Below are 16,865 nucleotides of genomic sequence, written 5' to 3' on the forward strand. Positions count from 1 at the left end.
CATGTTTTGTCAGGCCTCAAGGATATAAATAACACCAGGATCTAATTATATGCATCCAATACCGCCACATGTCATGTTGTGATGTTCCGGTTGGTTGAGAGACGTTGCTGCTCCCTCCCCGGCACAACATGCATCTGTACTTTCACTCTCTCAATGGCATTAACCTTCTCCTGAAGAATCAATAGCATTTTATCCACACCACCCTCTTAGCTCCCACTAAAGGTCAATGCACAAGAGATTGGATCGATGAGCGAACAATTCTCTTACTCGCCGAAACTTCAGCTGTGAACCGGCCCTTTGTGACGAAATTTAATTTATTAAATTTCATGCACAGGAAAACACAAGAGTGAGGTTATGTCTTTAATCCTGGCACTGAGTGCTTTTTGATGAATCCATACACATGGCCTTAGGTCTGAGAGTATGACTCAGTTCTAATCACTACTTAGTTTGTTTTCAGTCAAACAACCTTGTTACACGGGTACTTGAAATCCATTCAGCCAAAGGACAGCATTCTCCTTCAAAGAGCCGTTTCATATGAACTTAGTTATAGAGTTATTTGCTATTCCGCAGACTGACAGTTCCCAGTCGGGGCTGTCTATATGGTAAACTGCAGAGAGGGAAAATTGGCAACTGGTGCAGTTTCCAAGAGCCTCTGACGGAGCGACGCATGTCCTCGCGTGACATTATGTTTTGAGTAATGTGCAAATATTTCTCTACGGTTGTGATGGTCCTTTAAGTGGGGCTGCTTTGGGCTAATCATTGGACTCTTTTTGACCCACAGGAAACTGCAAAGGGTAAAAGATTTAAGGAGTTAAGGAGTGCTGCAGGCACATGACTGTGTGCACTGAGTGAAAACACACCTCATTACCAAAGTTGACAGGACCTTTGCTATTCACAGCTGTGGAGCCCCTTTTGCTCTCAGGCCTGCAAAACCATGGTCCGCCTTAAAAGGTTCCCTGTGGAGGTTTTGACCTCTAGGAGTACTGTGGAGCTGTTTTTCTGTCAGTCTTTGTTTGTTGTGCTTGAGCACAAGATAAACAAAATAGACGAGACGCAGAGTCCTGACGACGGCTTCACACTATTCCAGCAAACCACAGGTGGCAGGAAGATGCCAAGATATGCTGAAATGAGGCCCACAAAGACCTGGAGGAGGACTGGCAGCAAGACGTGGATCGACGCTGCATTCATGTGCTCTTCGGATGCTCCAAAGTCCTACGTTTCACTCAAAGCTTTTTAAGAAATCATCGACAGCCGTTTCCAGTGCGAGTGACGAGGAAGAGCACTGGGAAGTTGTGTACCAACATTTTCTCAGACATTACGAGTTGCTGCTCTGACTTGAGGAGGCGTTAAATGAATTTCCTCAGTCAGAAATACGTTTTTCCGATTATTCCAACAGCACATGAATGCACTATTAACACTGGGTTTAAAACACAGACTTTGAGGCACGTTTCCAGTAAGTCTGCAAGGGTTCAGGGATTTCCAACTTTCCACTCTGTGCAGATCCACATTTCTGTTGAGGGAATTACCCACAGGTCATAGCGTTGTAAGGTTACTATGGGACGCCATTAAACTTCTAAAAAAAACAATTATAATCACTATCAGGGATCTTTATTCTAAGGGCATTTTCTCCTGGAACTGATTCTCTACTGAAATCATTCAGTTATGTAAAAAAAAAAAAAAAAAAGGAATAAACTTGTGAAACCTTATTAAACTTCTATCCCGATATCTCTGGATATGCTTCTATTTTTGTAAAAATGAAAAGGTTGCAAAACGCTGTCTCATTCCTGTCCGTCGACCAAGTCTGTGAGGGTTCGGGGATAAAGCCCTGAGCAGTGGGACTGAGTCCAGGAGATGCATTTCATAAAACCTCGAGGACACAAACAATAAGCGAACGCTGAATGTTTCCCTTCTGTGTGAAACATCCACAAGGCACCTTATATAAATAAAGACCTATTGTAAAAGGATTTACGCTGCCTTCAATCCCATTTCTCCTATATTATTTCTAGTACTAAAGTGTCCTTCAGTGTTTTCTTTATGATGCCTTTTGATTCCATTGCATTTCCACCCTGCTCTGTAAATCACACTTAACTTTGTTTGAACTGCCTCGCAAATAAAAGATCATCATTGGCATTACGTAAACAGAACAGGCCGGAGATAATGAAATCCAGCTTTGTGGGCGCTACTAAACTGACATTTATATTCATTGTTAGGTGGGAATATCCAGCTCCGGCGGAAAAAAAAATAATAATAAAACGAGCAGCATTTCAAAATCTCATTCTCTCCACCACCTGCAGTTTTAAGACAGCAGGACTGGAGGGGGGGAAATGGCCATCTCTGGCTGTGTTGTTAAACTGATAAAATACAGAATAAGGAAAAAATCTTTGCAGTGTGCCCGCTGCCCCCAGGGTGCCACTTTTTATGGATTGTTAAAGACAGGTACACACACACACAAACACACACGCTAAGAAGATAAAGAGCAAAGATGGCGGTCGAGGATAACTTCTGACTTCAGAGGGAATATAAAAACTGGTGTTTGTTTGGAGGAGGGGAAAGAGGCATGTAAAATGTTGAACTATTCAGTGCCTCAGTTCCACCAAGTCCAAGTCAGACGAGCACAACAATATATATATATTTTTTTTTACATTCGGTCAAAAGAAACTGAGAATTTCCTTCAGGTTGTCACAGAGTGGAGAGAATATCAATTTAACTTCAAAATGTTTCCTGCAACTGTCTCTGACAGGTAAGGGCCTCTTCATTATGTATCTGGCAGCGTGTTGTCTGATCTTGGTGTTTGGGTTTGAATATCACGAGTGAATAATCTATCAGCAGGATGGATTAAATCTGGATCGACTTGGATTCCTCACGGGGCACATCAAACGGACCGCTCTGTTCGCTGCCGTCTTAAATGTTCAAGCAATTATTAAAATATAACGCAGCTGTGTGACGTTTAAGAAAAAGCCTACGTGTTGCTATGGATGCGTGCACACAGGCATGATGGATCATCGAGTGTAATGGCAATTGTAATGAGAAAAATCTATCCATTAGGGGCCGTTAACAAGACTCAATCAACATGGCTGCTGATGAGTCGGAGCTGGATCGGGACTGGAGTCAATCGTGAGCCAGACACAAGCTGCTCGTTCAGGACCTTCATCATTAAAGCTCATTCTGCAGGCAACAGCTACGTGCACTTAAGTGTCCGAGCTGCAGGCCGCCTTCTGCAGGGGCCATCACCTAAACACACATGTTCTGGAATCGGGGGTTTTGAAGAGGTTGATGACGTGGCATGATGATCCCCAGCTTGATGGAAGACTCAACTTTTTAAATGCTACCAGGTTTTTAATCGTCTTGTTACAGCGGCGCCTGTGCATGACAAAGACCTCAGACGGGAAATGCATCGCTGTGACAGCTGAGCGGCGGGATGAAAGGAGAGATCATTACGCATTACTCAAATGGAGACTTGCATAGAGTCGCCTCTAGAACTTCAAATAAATTGGTTTCCACCGCTGAACATTTGACTATTTGTAAAATCTGGACACATTTGCGCTGAGAGGAAAATCACTCCTTACAGAGGCTGTACACTCCCCGCTCTCTCAGCCCTCCACCCAAAAACAGGGAGCAGGAAACTGAACCACTGTGACAACTAAAAAAAATTAAACGTTTCCACATTATAGTTGGGCGATGGGAGAAATCTGATTACCAAACTACCATACCGATAACAGATTTTAACCATGTGCTTTGTGTTTTCAGCTCTAGGTTACCTTTTTTTTGGAAGGTTCCTGCTCCCTCTTTTCTTTTCTAGGACATTTCACTTCAGTCGGGTGTACTCTGACATGTTCACTGTCCTCATATTAAGTCTGCGTGACTGAGACCACAAGGCAAATATAAGCCACTGATAGCCAGGCCTTAAAACTACCGATAGCGGTTTCCTTCATTAACTTATTTCCCTGAGCAACCTCATGCATGCCGACATGCCGACCAACAGCAGACAGAAATGCTAAGCCGTAATCTATCATGATTAGTATAAAGGCTCGTTCATTTTGCTAGGTGTCGACACGTTCAACACGGATATGTTTCTCACTGAGCTCATACCAGCACAATCATTTCTGTGCCCATTATAGCTCATAACTATGTGCATTTGACACAAATAATGTGGAGGAGTTTGAGCGGAAAGTGCCAACAGGCTTGAGATGGAGGGCAAGCTGGATGAAAACAAACATTTCCAAGGTTTGGTGTGACATTTTCAAAATATATAGAATCTCAAACGTACCATTACATTGTAGATGAGTCATTTTACCTGCCTGCATCATTTAATAGTCAGGGGAAGAAAGTTCTGCTTGTCTGATATAAATAACTGGGTGCACGCAGGGAGACAGGGAGTCGTCTTTCTTGACATGTTGACGATGTATAGAGAAAAAAAACTGTGATGGTCTGTCGGTCCGCCAGTGTGACGGACTAATTCTATGCCCTGCTAACGCTTCCATTGTAAGGCTTTGTGATGGGCTTTTCTCTGTGTACACACACACACACACACACACACACACACACAAATAAAACTCTATTCACTGCTACTACGGTCGCTGTCAACACTGCTCTGAGTTTTGAATATTTCTGCTGTGTAAGTGTGACAATGGAGGAGAAAAGGCTGCACGGTTGTACTTGACAGTCTGATTGGGCAAAACACTAATGATATTGTGACGGCAGGAAACTGGTCTTTCAGAGCTGCGATAGGAAATCTGACAAGTGGGAACCGTTTACTTGTTATTCAAATTAGAATCTTAGACTCTGAAAAGCTCAGTTTTTTTACCCCCAAAATTTTAACAACACTTTCTGTTCACGAAGAATAGCCACGTACGATATGTTTCAGGGTGTCGGAGCACAGCTGACATCAACACTTACATGTGATTTGAATCATTGTTCAGTTCCCAGGGTTTGAGTGACTGAAAGCTTTTAACACTGTGAGTTTGATAACATTAACTGATATAATATGGAACTATTCTGCAGAAAAATGTCCAAAAAAAACACCCTTTTGTTATGAAACACCTGAAATTGGAGGTAAGCGCCGCGGATCGCAGTAGCTTCTGATTCTATAGTTTCTCAGATATGCATGATATAACATACGATACGTAACTTCTGCTGCAGAGGCTCTGATCCTGGAACAGTTTACGGACAGGAGGAGAGTTCAGAGAATACTTTAAACCTTTTGTGATTAAAGAGTGGATCTAACTTCACTCCTGTTTATTAACCTGACTGCAGCAGCTGAGCCAATTAAGCCAACGACTTCATCGGAATCAGTCTCATTTACTCATGGTCTCAATGTGTAACTAACATAATTCAAACACATCCGTCATTTGGACACACGTCTGTGGTTTGTTTGACGGACGTCGGTTATTTGTTTGCGAATGATGCATTATCCAATTACAGTTTGACGTGGTCACTGAATTAAAATGACATCAAACTTTATCGAGACGTGAACTCGTCCATGTGAAGCCGTGATGAAAAAAGATGAATTGCCGATTAGGATTGTGTTAATGTGGAGTATTAATCCAGTCCAATTAGCGTCGCCAAGAAAGCAGCGAACACGGCGCAACCCCACCGTCTTAAGGGCCCTCTTTTTTCTATTACTTACAAAGCAATTAATTAGTCAGTACTTCTTTAATTCTTTAATTAGAAAGTCCTTTTTTAATTTGACACATTACCAAGAAAACCACAGCTTACAAATTAATGTTTAATTACGGCACACACAAACACAAACGTACACAGGCACACATCCCTCTTTGTGTGACAGGTCGCTATGTGTGTGTGTGTGTTTGTGTGTGTCTGAAAAAGCTGAAGGCGTGTTGCAGTTGTGATTGGCAGGTGGTGTTGGCACGGTAACAGACAAGTCAGGCACACAAATCTCAGCAGAGCAGTTTCCTGCCTCAGCTGCCTGACCTCCAAACGGGCCAGACAACCAGAGCCTCAGGACATGGCAAGCTAATCGAAAACAACAAAGACAGAACAAAGCTACTTTTTCTCTCCCCGTATCCCCAAAATGACAGAATTATGCAACAATGCCCATCGCAGTCATTTCACGTTTGGAGAGGAAGAGGGAGAGGAAACTCAAGGTAAACTAGGATCATCAGAGTCGTGTGCCTCCGCCTACCAGTCAGTTTACATCAATGTCCGTCCAGACTCATAACACAGTGAAGACTCTGAATTCGGAAGGAATTTAATAAAAGATTTTCTGTTTATTTTTGTTGGAAGTTTTGACTTTATTGATGATTCCTGTGTATAATTTCTAGTGAGAAACAAGCTGTCATCACTTGGAGACTATTTTGATTAGTGTTGGACTGCTGCTGTGTGTCTATTAGTGTTGTAAGTTCACTGGGGGAAACAATTTCTTGGCCAATAAATCAATCATTTTTTGTTGTAGCCATGACAACGGACAATTCTTCAGGAGCAAAGAAGATCTATGCAATAAAAACAGATTTTCACCAACTCACGAACCTCAGTTACGCCATTAAATCACGGCCAGAAATGTGTTTCTGATGTCACAGCAAAGGTGACCGTTGAACTTTTGTGTATAAAATCTCATTACTTCATCATTTTATCCTATTAGCGAGAAATATTACCAGAATTAGTGCATTAACTCTGGAGTTATGCTCACAGTGACCTTCACTTTCTATGCAGTGCATCATTGAGTGCAAGTTAATATTCTGACTCAGATTTGACGGTCTCCAAGATATCACATTCGTCACAAACCAAAAATACAGTAAGGCACGCAAATCTAGTTTCTGTATCAAAGCTTTTCCCCATTTACATTACAGCCATCTGCATTTAGAATTGAACACGGCTGAGGGCAAAGCGGTGAGGATTTAATCCCGCAGCAGTGATGGAGTTTGTTGGCAGTACCTGGAGGCAGGCTGGCTCTCTTCCTCTTCTTACTATTCTCAGCAGTGTTTTCCAGAGGAGGACACTCTGTCACCAGTGGCCCGCTGGAACCGTTGAAATGGAGGGGATCGTTGTTTGTTGATGGATCAAAGGGCAGAGCGTTGAGTCCTGGAAGACACGAACACAATAAGCCTCATTATAGTAAATGAAGGGATGGATCCTGACCAAAAGGGAAACCACTGTGAGTCATGAAAAAGAAACCAACACGAGGTTTCCAGCACTACTGTGCTTTTCATGTCCAAAACCTGTGGGGGTTCACTCGGAGGCACATCACTGACGCCCTCATAAAACACTTTTATTTCAACGACAATAGCAACAATGGCTCTGGTGGAACCGTACGAGCTGTGGTCAGGATTCAACTGAATCAAATCCAGATGACATAAATGTTATTCTGTAAGAACTCTTTCACTAAAATTCTCATAAAATGAATAAAATGCATAAAAAAATCTATCTGCTGAAGTTCACATGATATCATTGAAAGCTCCAGAACAGCTACTAAATAGTTTTTGGTGAGATTGTTCACCAGCTACTGTATCAGAGGTTGAGATTAAACATTAAAGCCAACATTTTAAGCAAACATGGAAGACTTTGAAGTGCCCTGAGGTAAAAAGGTGCAGTCTATTTATAAATGTAACCCTGGCAGCAGCAGCAGCAGCCATTTTTCATTATTTTAAGATGTTTTAAAGCCCAAATTGCAAAATAATCTAATATCACATTTGCAGATTAAAATACAAAGAAAACAATCATTAGTTGCATCCTTCATGCAAAGTTAAGAGGCGGTCTGGCTTTGAAAGCACAATTTAAAAAAAGTCTGCCACTGAGTAAAAATAAAACTTTTTCTAAATTGATTTCTGATTTGATTTCTACACGTTCCTGGTATGTTCTCTCTCCAAAAGGAGAAAGGATTTTGTTTTGTGTACCACAGGATATTTATCCTGATGCCAGGCACAGAAGAAGCACAATGATACATTAGTTTGCTGATTCTGAATCAATATTTTGTGCATGCACAGAACCACCGAGAAATCTCCCCGTTTCTCTTTCCTGCAATGAAGGTCGACTTTAACAAGGCCAAAACTCAACAGTGCAAATATATGAATATAACAAATGTGATGCAGATACCACGAAGACAACAATGCTGCTCCGCTAAATAGCTCTTCCACCAAAAAACAGCATGTCGTCCCACTGTGAACACTGATGCAAAGGTAGTTTTACACTGTAAGAAACATTCCAGCTCAGATTTTCTGTGTAATGAGGCCGGTTTATCAGACGGCTCAGAGGATGAAAGCTTTTCTTTGGCGTTTTTATTTTTCCCCCTGTTATCTTACAGCAACATGATAAACAGCCACATCAGCAATACAAGACCATATAAGAACTCGTAATGGAAACAAAAGTAACGTAGAGACTGCTCCCGAGTCCCAATAAACAACTTAACTTGTGTTTTTTTTTGCTTAATGTATCAGCCATTCTCTGCGCTTTAAGAGTTGTGTATTTGTTTATAATTCAGAGCAGGGTCCTGGGGAGACTCGGTCTACACTCATGAAAAATTCATGACACTTCTTTGTGCACAGATTTGTTTTTCCCTCCATCGCACAACAGATCTGAAGCCCCACGTTAATGTGGCTCTATCACAGGTCCACAGGACCCTAATCAGTTACTATCAAGCTCTAAAACTTCAACAACATTGAAATTAAGGATTTAAAGTGGCGCCTGTAGTTGTTTTTAAATCCGCCTAACAGAATGAAGACTCTCATATTCTGTTTAGACGCTGGACTGTTGGAGGAATGCTTTTAAAAGGCACATGTTGTCTTGTTTCCATGTAAGACTTTATTAACACTATATAGAAAAATAAGCCTTTTTCTTGCACAAATCGGTCAACAGAAATAAGATTTATTAGAAGATAACCAAGCAGCACTGCTCCCAGTAGACATCCCACACACACACACTCATACCAAAACTGACTGCTAACTTCAATCTCAATATCTTGATGGGACCCAAATGAGCAACAATCTGAATATCATTGACGTTTTTATTTCCTTTTTTATACTGTTTATATTGCTCTTACTGATTTTTTTGACATATATTCTTTCATATTAATCATTACTGTTTAAATTGATGCTCTTTATCTTTGCTATCCCCTCTGCTGCTCTAATAATGCATGCAATGTTTCCCTTGCTTGCCATCTCATTCTATCTTAGATTAACAGAAACAGTAAAACTGTGGCACTCAGAGAGAAAAGAAAAGAAAGAAAATGGAATTCAAAACAATATAGTAAAACAAGCGTAGCCCTGATAATGTAAAATTGGACAAAAAGGATCAAATGTCTCCAATATTTATTCAGAATCTGTCAAAATTTTACAAAAATATCAAGGTCGATGGCTCAAACGCGCCATTCATGTCTCAATCAGAGACACAGCTGGCTTATTCTGCCTTTATGTAAGCTACAACGTTTTCTGTATTTCCCAGGTTATCAATGGTTTCTGCACACACAGACAAACTGAATAAACAGGTCTACACAGAGGACAAGCTGTGTCAGAGCAGAGGCACAGGCCGGCTGACGGATGAGGCCTTTAAACACATTAAACATGTGCGTGGGAGATTTGTTAGATCTCGGCAGAGGTGACTACGCATTCACAGTCTAAATAGATCGTCTATCCGAGCCCGTGCACGGATACCCATCCGTCACACTTCTCTTAAGATGACTGTCAATACTCCTGAGAGTGAGATAAACTCATTACTCTGCCAATGTTACGACTGTCGCCACTAAACAGCTGCAGTTTACATTCAACGAGACGGCGTTTCAGTCAGCGGCGTCAGAGAGTTCCCGTGAAGGAAGGCCATGGAAAGAGTGAAGCGGCACTGAACAGCTGACAGGGGAATACCACTCAGCTTCAAGTTGTTACCGTGTTGTTCCAGTTCCAGACAGAGCCAACAAGTTAGTTTTTCTCATAGTGACGGGGTTTGTCCCTAAAATTCACAACTCTGTCTCCTTCATGAACGCTTGGACTTTTCCATTGCGGTACAAAGTGGACAGAGGATGAATCAAGAAGGAAGCAATTTGTTGCACTCAGATGTGTGATTTAAAAACTGATGTAGCGCTTCAGGACTGACTACATGCACTACATTTTGTGTGAATTATGGTACCTTAAATGGCTCTTGAGTGATAGCTTTACTACAGTGTAAAGCTCCGAGGGAAAAGTGAAGAATTTCCACAGATTCAGCCATCGATGAATAAAAAGCAGCTTTTGGCTGCACGTTGTTATTTTATCACATCAGAAGCTGGGTTTCTTTGGGTTTCAGAAACAGTAATCAGGCATCTATAGCCCAGAGCAGAAATAGGCCTATATGTTGATTTAAAAATGAAGGCTGGCAACAAAGCCAGAGTCTCTCTGTGTGTGTGAGAGAGTGTAAACCTGTAAATTAAGAATGCCTTTGCTGGGTCATCGCCCCTGTCTGCAGAGCTACTCGTTTGTCTGCAGGCTGATGGATGGCGTGTTTAAGTTTCAACATCTGGCCAGGGGGAGGAGTGATGTCAGTTAGTATCACTCCCCAGGGGAGGAGGAAAATAAATACCAGGAGGCTGGGTGGAGACAAGGTGGAGGCTTTGGGCAGGAGGCCCGCAGAGTAAATGAAGCAGATGAAAACGCTGAACAAAGAGACAAACTTTATGCTCTGTGGCCTCGGGATGGAATATGAGAAGTATCACAAATGAAAGTGACCTGATCTTCCATCAGGGATGCATTAACAACACGCCCTGTTAATGGCACAGAGAGCCAGGAAAAGACAGGACCATTAGGATACACTTTGAAATTTAGCGGGTCATTAAAACACCATTTAACTGTGAAAGATGTAAAAGAAAGTGGTGAATTTCCACTGTGAAGGGATGTCTGCTGAATATGATGCTCCTCTTTTATAATTAAGATCAATAACAAACTTAATCAGTAACTGAATCTATAGGCCAGGCCTGAGAAATCAAAATCAAATCACACAAGCATTTTTATGGAAGTAAAGACGGATCCTGTGTTTTCCAGAGAAATGTGATTCATCTGATGTTAAATCGATGCTGACAACTCTGAAACAACCTTAATTATCATTTGTATATCTGAGACAGCTGAAATGATTAGTCGATTAACTGCAGAGCTGCACAAATTAAATCGATTAGTTGTCAACTATTATATCAACTGTCAACTACTAATTTTGATAACCGATTAAACAAGACATTTGAGGACGTCATCTTGGGCTTTGGGACATTTTCTCTTCTTTAACAGACCAAACAACTAATTCATTAAATCAAGCAAACATGGCAGGATGGATCAACAATGATAAAATCATCACTTGCGACGCTACTTAACCATTTTGTTCATCAACAGATGAATTATAGGCAAATATTTTGGCTAAGTTTGACTAAATACCTGGTTATACCTGGCTTCTTAAATTTAAATATGTGTTATTTTTCTTCCCTAGGATCATTTTGAATATATTGTCTGTTATAAAAACTTTTTTTTTGCAATTGCAAAAGTTAATAAAACCAAAAAAAAAAACACTACTTTCAATTAGTTTAATTCCTCTACAAATCCTGTCCAAAACTTGAATTACCTCCTCACACTTGTATGCCTGAGTGGAACATCTGTTTGCAGATGTCACAGTGAAGTTGACCTTTGACCTTTACGATATAAAAACATAACTTTATAATTTCATCCTATTAGACACTTGTATAAAATGGTGTCAAAATGGATGAATGTGAAGTAAAGGCCAAAAACGTCTTTTATCTGTGAGGTCACAGTGACCTTTGACCTCGAGTCCAAGTGGACGTTTGCGCGAAATCTGAAGAAACTCCCTTAAAGCACTCTTGAGATATCGCTTTCACAAGACCGGGACAGACAATCCAAAAACAGTGTACCTCAGACCAGGTCTTTGCTGATGCAGAGGCATATAAATTAGTGAACTCCTGCAGTACTGCAGTGAACAGCTCAAGTAATTCCTGAGCAACTATCTGGGTCAAATACACCAATTACAGGGCAAAGAGGTAATCAAGTTCGCTGCAACCCAAAGTCATTAAAAGAAGGAGAGCCATTACATAATGACTTCATGGTTAATTTTTTAATAATGACTTCAAGGCCCACTCGCAGCTGTGGGGGATCAAACCTGTGATCTTTCGGCGCGGATCAAGGATTTAACCCCCCCGCACACTTTACTGCAATGACTCTCTCAGTAACACATTCGTATAGATCTCCTATAGGTCTTAATGTAACTCTTATCGGCTATTAAACCCATCAGTGCAGCATGAATAATGCAGGGCGTCAGGAAAGGTGCATTAGTGCAACATCCCAGGTAAGTGCCTAAGAGGGGTGAAGGCCAAAGCAGTGAACTGTCTGCGGAGAGACGACACAGCGAGGCCGCGTGCCATTGTGGAGAGAAAACTTGAGATAAAGGACGGCTGCTTTAATGAACGAGCGTGGATTCAGTCTGCCGCTAAAGGAAGTCGTGTCGACGGCTTCAAAGGAGCAATTGAAGCATTAACGTTCTCAGGATGTTACAAATGACTCTGTCAATGTGGTCAACACGCACAAGCGTACGCGCAAAGGAGACACACGGGGACCACGCACACGCCTCCACAGATGCAACTTCAGTCTCACGAGCTCACAGTTGGATGTACCTGAGTGAATTAATGCTCCGAAAGGAAAACATTTATTCACGATTCGCTCAGATTCAGCTCAGAATAAAGAACGGGGAGCAAGAATTCCCAGAGCCGTCGTCCCATTACAAACATGAAGCCAAGGGTGTCTCGTTTTTATTCTTTTATTTTTTAAAGAATAAAATAGAGCTCAGTTCTCTCTTCAGACCAACAACAGACACCACTGATTAGTACAGACAACTAACCAACAGAGCAAAGCGCAGACAGACAATCTGCTCGGAATAGACAATGAGTTTCGTCTGAATGGTTACGCTGTGCAGAAGTCTTTGTGAGGGTATAATCAAATCTTGAAGAAACAATCTGTAATTGGTATACAGTCCTCTTTCTGACCCAACTGTCAGCACACAGGCTGCAGTGCGACTAATGGTGAGTCCAAACAGACTCCTTCAAATTGCTTGTTTTGACCGACCACGAGTCCAAAAAACATCCACTTGCAAATACACAGAACACAAGAAAATGCTGGAACCAGTGAACGTTGACATTACTGCATGATAAAGTGATTTGCACACAGGGCCTAAACTCATTATCGAATAATCTACCAATTATTTTCATGATTATTTGACTGTTTGGTCTGTAAACTGCCAAGAAAATGTTAAAAAAACAAAAACAAAAGCTCATCAGAACTTCACAGAGCCCAAAGTGAATTCTCCAACAGCACCAAAAAACAAAAACTCTGAATTTACTATCAAATATAGAAAGAAAAGCAGCAAATTCTAACATGGACGTATGTTATTTTAACTCTTAAAATGAGCAAATTATTGATCAAACTCAAAATAGTTGGAGAGTAATCGATTATTCCATCAAAATACAATTAATTGACTAATTGTTGTAGCTCTTCTCAACGTGAAGATTCAAGTTCTAGTAGGAATGCAGATCACGTGGACGACATGTGGTCGGGTTGGAAAGGTCGTAAAAATCTTCTAATAATGGATTAAGAAGGAATTTCGAGAGGTCACACCATCCCTCATCAAGCCATTAGAAATGCAGGTCACAGGACACATTCTGATCCAAACGCTCAAAATCATGCTGCGCCGCGATCACGGCGGCGCTGGCTGCTCCGGGTCACAGCAAAGTGACGGTCACAGGCTATAACTCGGGGTCCTGTCGGGTGACAGCTGGCAGGACTACAAACAGGCTCCCAAATTAGCCTTTAGTCACCTGGAAGGTTACTGATGAAACAGTCACAAGACCTCCATTAGGTCTCGCTAAAAATGTTTCTACGCGGATCAGTCACCACAATTAAATGAGATATGCCTCTATTCATAGCTCCAAGTGTCCATCACAACAACAGAACACGTTCTGGACGGCGGGCACATGCTTCCTAAATAAAGGTAGCCCACTGACAAGTCATGAGTGTCCTTAGCAGATGTATAAACAAGGTGTCTGACTGATACGGCTTAGCGGTGGACGGCGAAGCATGCCGAGCAGCTGCGGTATGCTCATGAGGCTAATAGCCAGGCTTTTCACTTCCTGTTTATTTATAGCAAAGACAAAGAGCAGTTTAAAAAAACAACAGGCGGTTCGTGCAAGTGGTGGACACACAGGACCATCGTACGCAGAGCTGCACTATCTCACAGCCATTTAGACAAAAGAAAATTAACGTCTGAGAGCAGCCTGATCTCCTATTTGTGGAACAAAAGGCCAGACCTGGGTTAATAAGCTGTTGCCCATCCAAGCTGTGGTTTAGCGAGGGTTCACACTTCAAATTACAGATGTAAACAATTTGCTGGGGAAGCCTTGGAGTATCGTATGTGTGTGTGATTAAGACCACTAAGATCGCAGCCTGGACTGGGAACGCTTTGGTGTCTATCACCACTCAGAATGTGATGACAGGAAGTCTTCCAGAAGATGGATGACGGAGGGCTGTCCTGAATGCCATTTTTGGGTCTTTGAAGCTTCGGTGAAGAATTGCTCGCAAATATCTGAAGCCTCGGTGGCAGTCAGGGTGCCAAAATGTCGAGTGCCAGATATGCCGGTTTCCTCTGGCACTCCACTTTTTCGGGGTCATCTTTTGCAATTCTGAACATTTATTTCAGACACTTGAATCTTGCCAGCGCTTAAACCCGCAAGCCTGGCTGTTGCGCGGTCACGACTCACCGTCCCAAGATCAATTTTGCATCCCACCTTTCATTTGCACCTAAAAAAAACTATTCAAGCCGTGATGATTTGTTGGGATCTGTATCAAACAAACATGTTTTCTTACATCTGGAGTGCTAGATCTTTCGCCCAGGGCATCTCTGCAGCAGTATTTCATTAGAATGCTGATTTTTAAAAATTGCAGCTTATTGCCTTTTTGATATTGCTACTAGCCACGCTGCAATTGAATATTGATTAATTGTGCAGTCCTAATAACAGATAATATATATTCGCAATGCTTGTTCCGCAGGTGTTTGATAAACTGCTTATACTGTCTCTTTTATTTGGTGGATTTTGTTTCGCTGATAATGAGTATTGTCAGTGATTCAAATAAAATACGACCTGAAGTCGGGTTCATTTTCTCCACAGTGGCTCTACTGTTGTCCAGGTTTGTGTGTGTAGAGGAGGGACAGGATGCGACACAGAGTGCAGGAGAGGAGAGAGAAAGGAAGAAAATCGCCTCCCACAACCTGGTTCTGAGTCGCATCCCGATTCTGCAGCCATTCTCTCGCATTATCTGAAATAGTTATCAGCTGAAATTCCATTATCGGAACAATAGCAAACATTTAATTGTCTTTCTTTATGCATCAATAACGTATCCGTGACTGATATGTTATGCATCCCTGATTCAATTATGGCGCGAATCGTGGCCACGGTGACACTGTTACCCATGGTGACCTCCGCCCACGGGAGTCGGTTCATGACGCTGTTGTTAACTTTGACAGTTTCCATGGAGCTCTGCCAAAAGCTGAGGGACTGAGGAAGTCTGCTGGGTACACTGTCAGCAACGTTGTAAACATGAAGAGGAAGAAGAAGAAGAGGGCATCGCTGTTGCTTCTACATACATGCACAGTAGGCAGTTTCTCCACTATATGATGGATGCACCACTGACTGAAGTTTGCAACACTTGATCACGTGCACATGTGTTCATTTACCTGCTGTCAAACAGTTCCAACATTAAAATAATGAGATACCACCAACAAGTTGGCCAGACATTTCCCAAACTAGACTTAACAAGACTGTCGAGGCAGTTCTGGGAAGTAATTAAATGAAACTGAGAAGAAAATACAGAATACAATGCACTTAACTTAGAAATAAATATGAAAATAAGGACCAAACATCCAAATTATTCTACTCTTAAAGTTTGTTAACGCATCCTAAGCGAAACAGAAGTGAGAAAATCTATAATATTCAGTGTTTCGCATCTTTCAGTAAATGTCAGAGGCACTAATCAGGGTTAATATCATGATAAGTACGTAGAAAGAATTATATTCTTACAGTTGGGAGCTTGGTAAAGGTTAATCTATTCCCTAATGCTGCGATGACATTTTGAAATCATGCTAGCATTGAAAATTTCTCATTGTACGTCTACGAACTTCCCCCTCTGCTCTGCGTGTCATATACAATCTACCAATGCGGTTAGCATACGGAGCTGGAACACACCGTGACACATGAAAGGGCAAAAATGCGTATAAATAAATGAGTTATAAATGTGAAGAGAGGGCAATTCATTTTTGTTTTCCGCTCTGAATTAAAGTCTGTCAATATTTTCTGTGTTCGCCTCTGCTGTGCTTCAAACATTCCACGCTGAGGAGCACTAGCTCACCATAATCATGTCATGACTATTCATAACATCAGTGACAAGGGAAAAAAAAAAAATCCTCCTCAGACCCCCTCTGTCATTCCTCCGAGCCTCAGGGAATTCACTGAAGGTTAATTTATTTAAATCTTCCATCCACTCATCTCTATTCCATTAAACTCACTAAGAATCTTTGGTTTGCGGTCTAATCCGCTTTCTACTGTCAAAGGCTCGTGCCCTTTCTGCAATGTACTGAGCGAACAAGTGTGTGTGTGTTCGCGAGAGACAACGCAGCGAGTTGATAAGGTCGTGTTAGCTCACACATGCATGTGCAACGTCGCCCGAGAACGCCGCTTCACGTCGGAGTAAATCCTGCCAGACTTTAATGGGAGGAGGCAATAAAGTCAAAATGTAGGCTCCTCCCAGGAGAGCTGTTCTTCTCTAATGTCCTCAAGGCCACAGAATGTCGAGCCTCTCACCATCTGGCCTCCCCTTTGAAAGACAGGATACTGTAACGCTTGCAGTGTA

At 41.8% G+C, this 16,865-nt stretch overlaps 1 protein-coding gene across 7 annotated transcripts in view; it reads right to left on the reverse strand.

Annotated features, from left to right (window-relative positions):
• Nucleotides 1-16,865, reverse strand: part of enox2 (ecto-NOX disulfide-thiol exchanger 2) — a 190,503-nt gene that overhangs the window by 97,453 nt on the left and 76,185 nt on the right. For all 7 annotated transcript variants that reach the window (XM_030395828.1, XM_030395829.1, XM_030395827.1 and 4 more), the window contains one exon: nt 6,892-7,038. Coding sequence is in view for 6 of the 7 variants with exons in the window: in XM_030395829.1 (XP_030251689.1) it covers nt 6,892-7,038 (147 nt within the window). In the remaining variant the exon portion in view is untranslated. The remainder of the gene's footprint in view (nt 1-6,891; nt 7,039-16,865) is intronic.

Source organism: Sparus aurata, chromosome 18 (assembly GCF_900880675.1).
Source record: "Sparus aurata chromosome 18, fSpaAur1.1, whole genome shotgun sequence".
Lineage (NCBI taxonomy): Eukaryota > Metazoa > Chordata > Actinopteri > Spariformes > Sparidae > Sparus > Sparus aurata.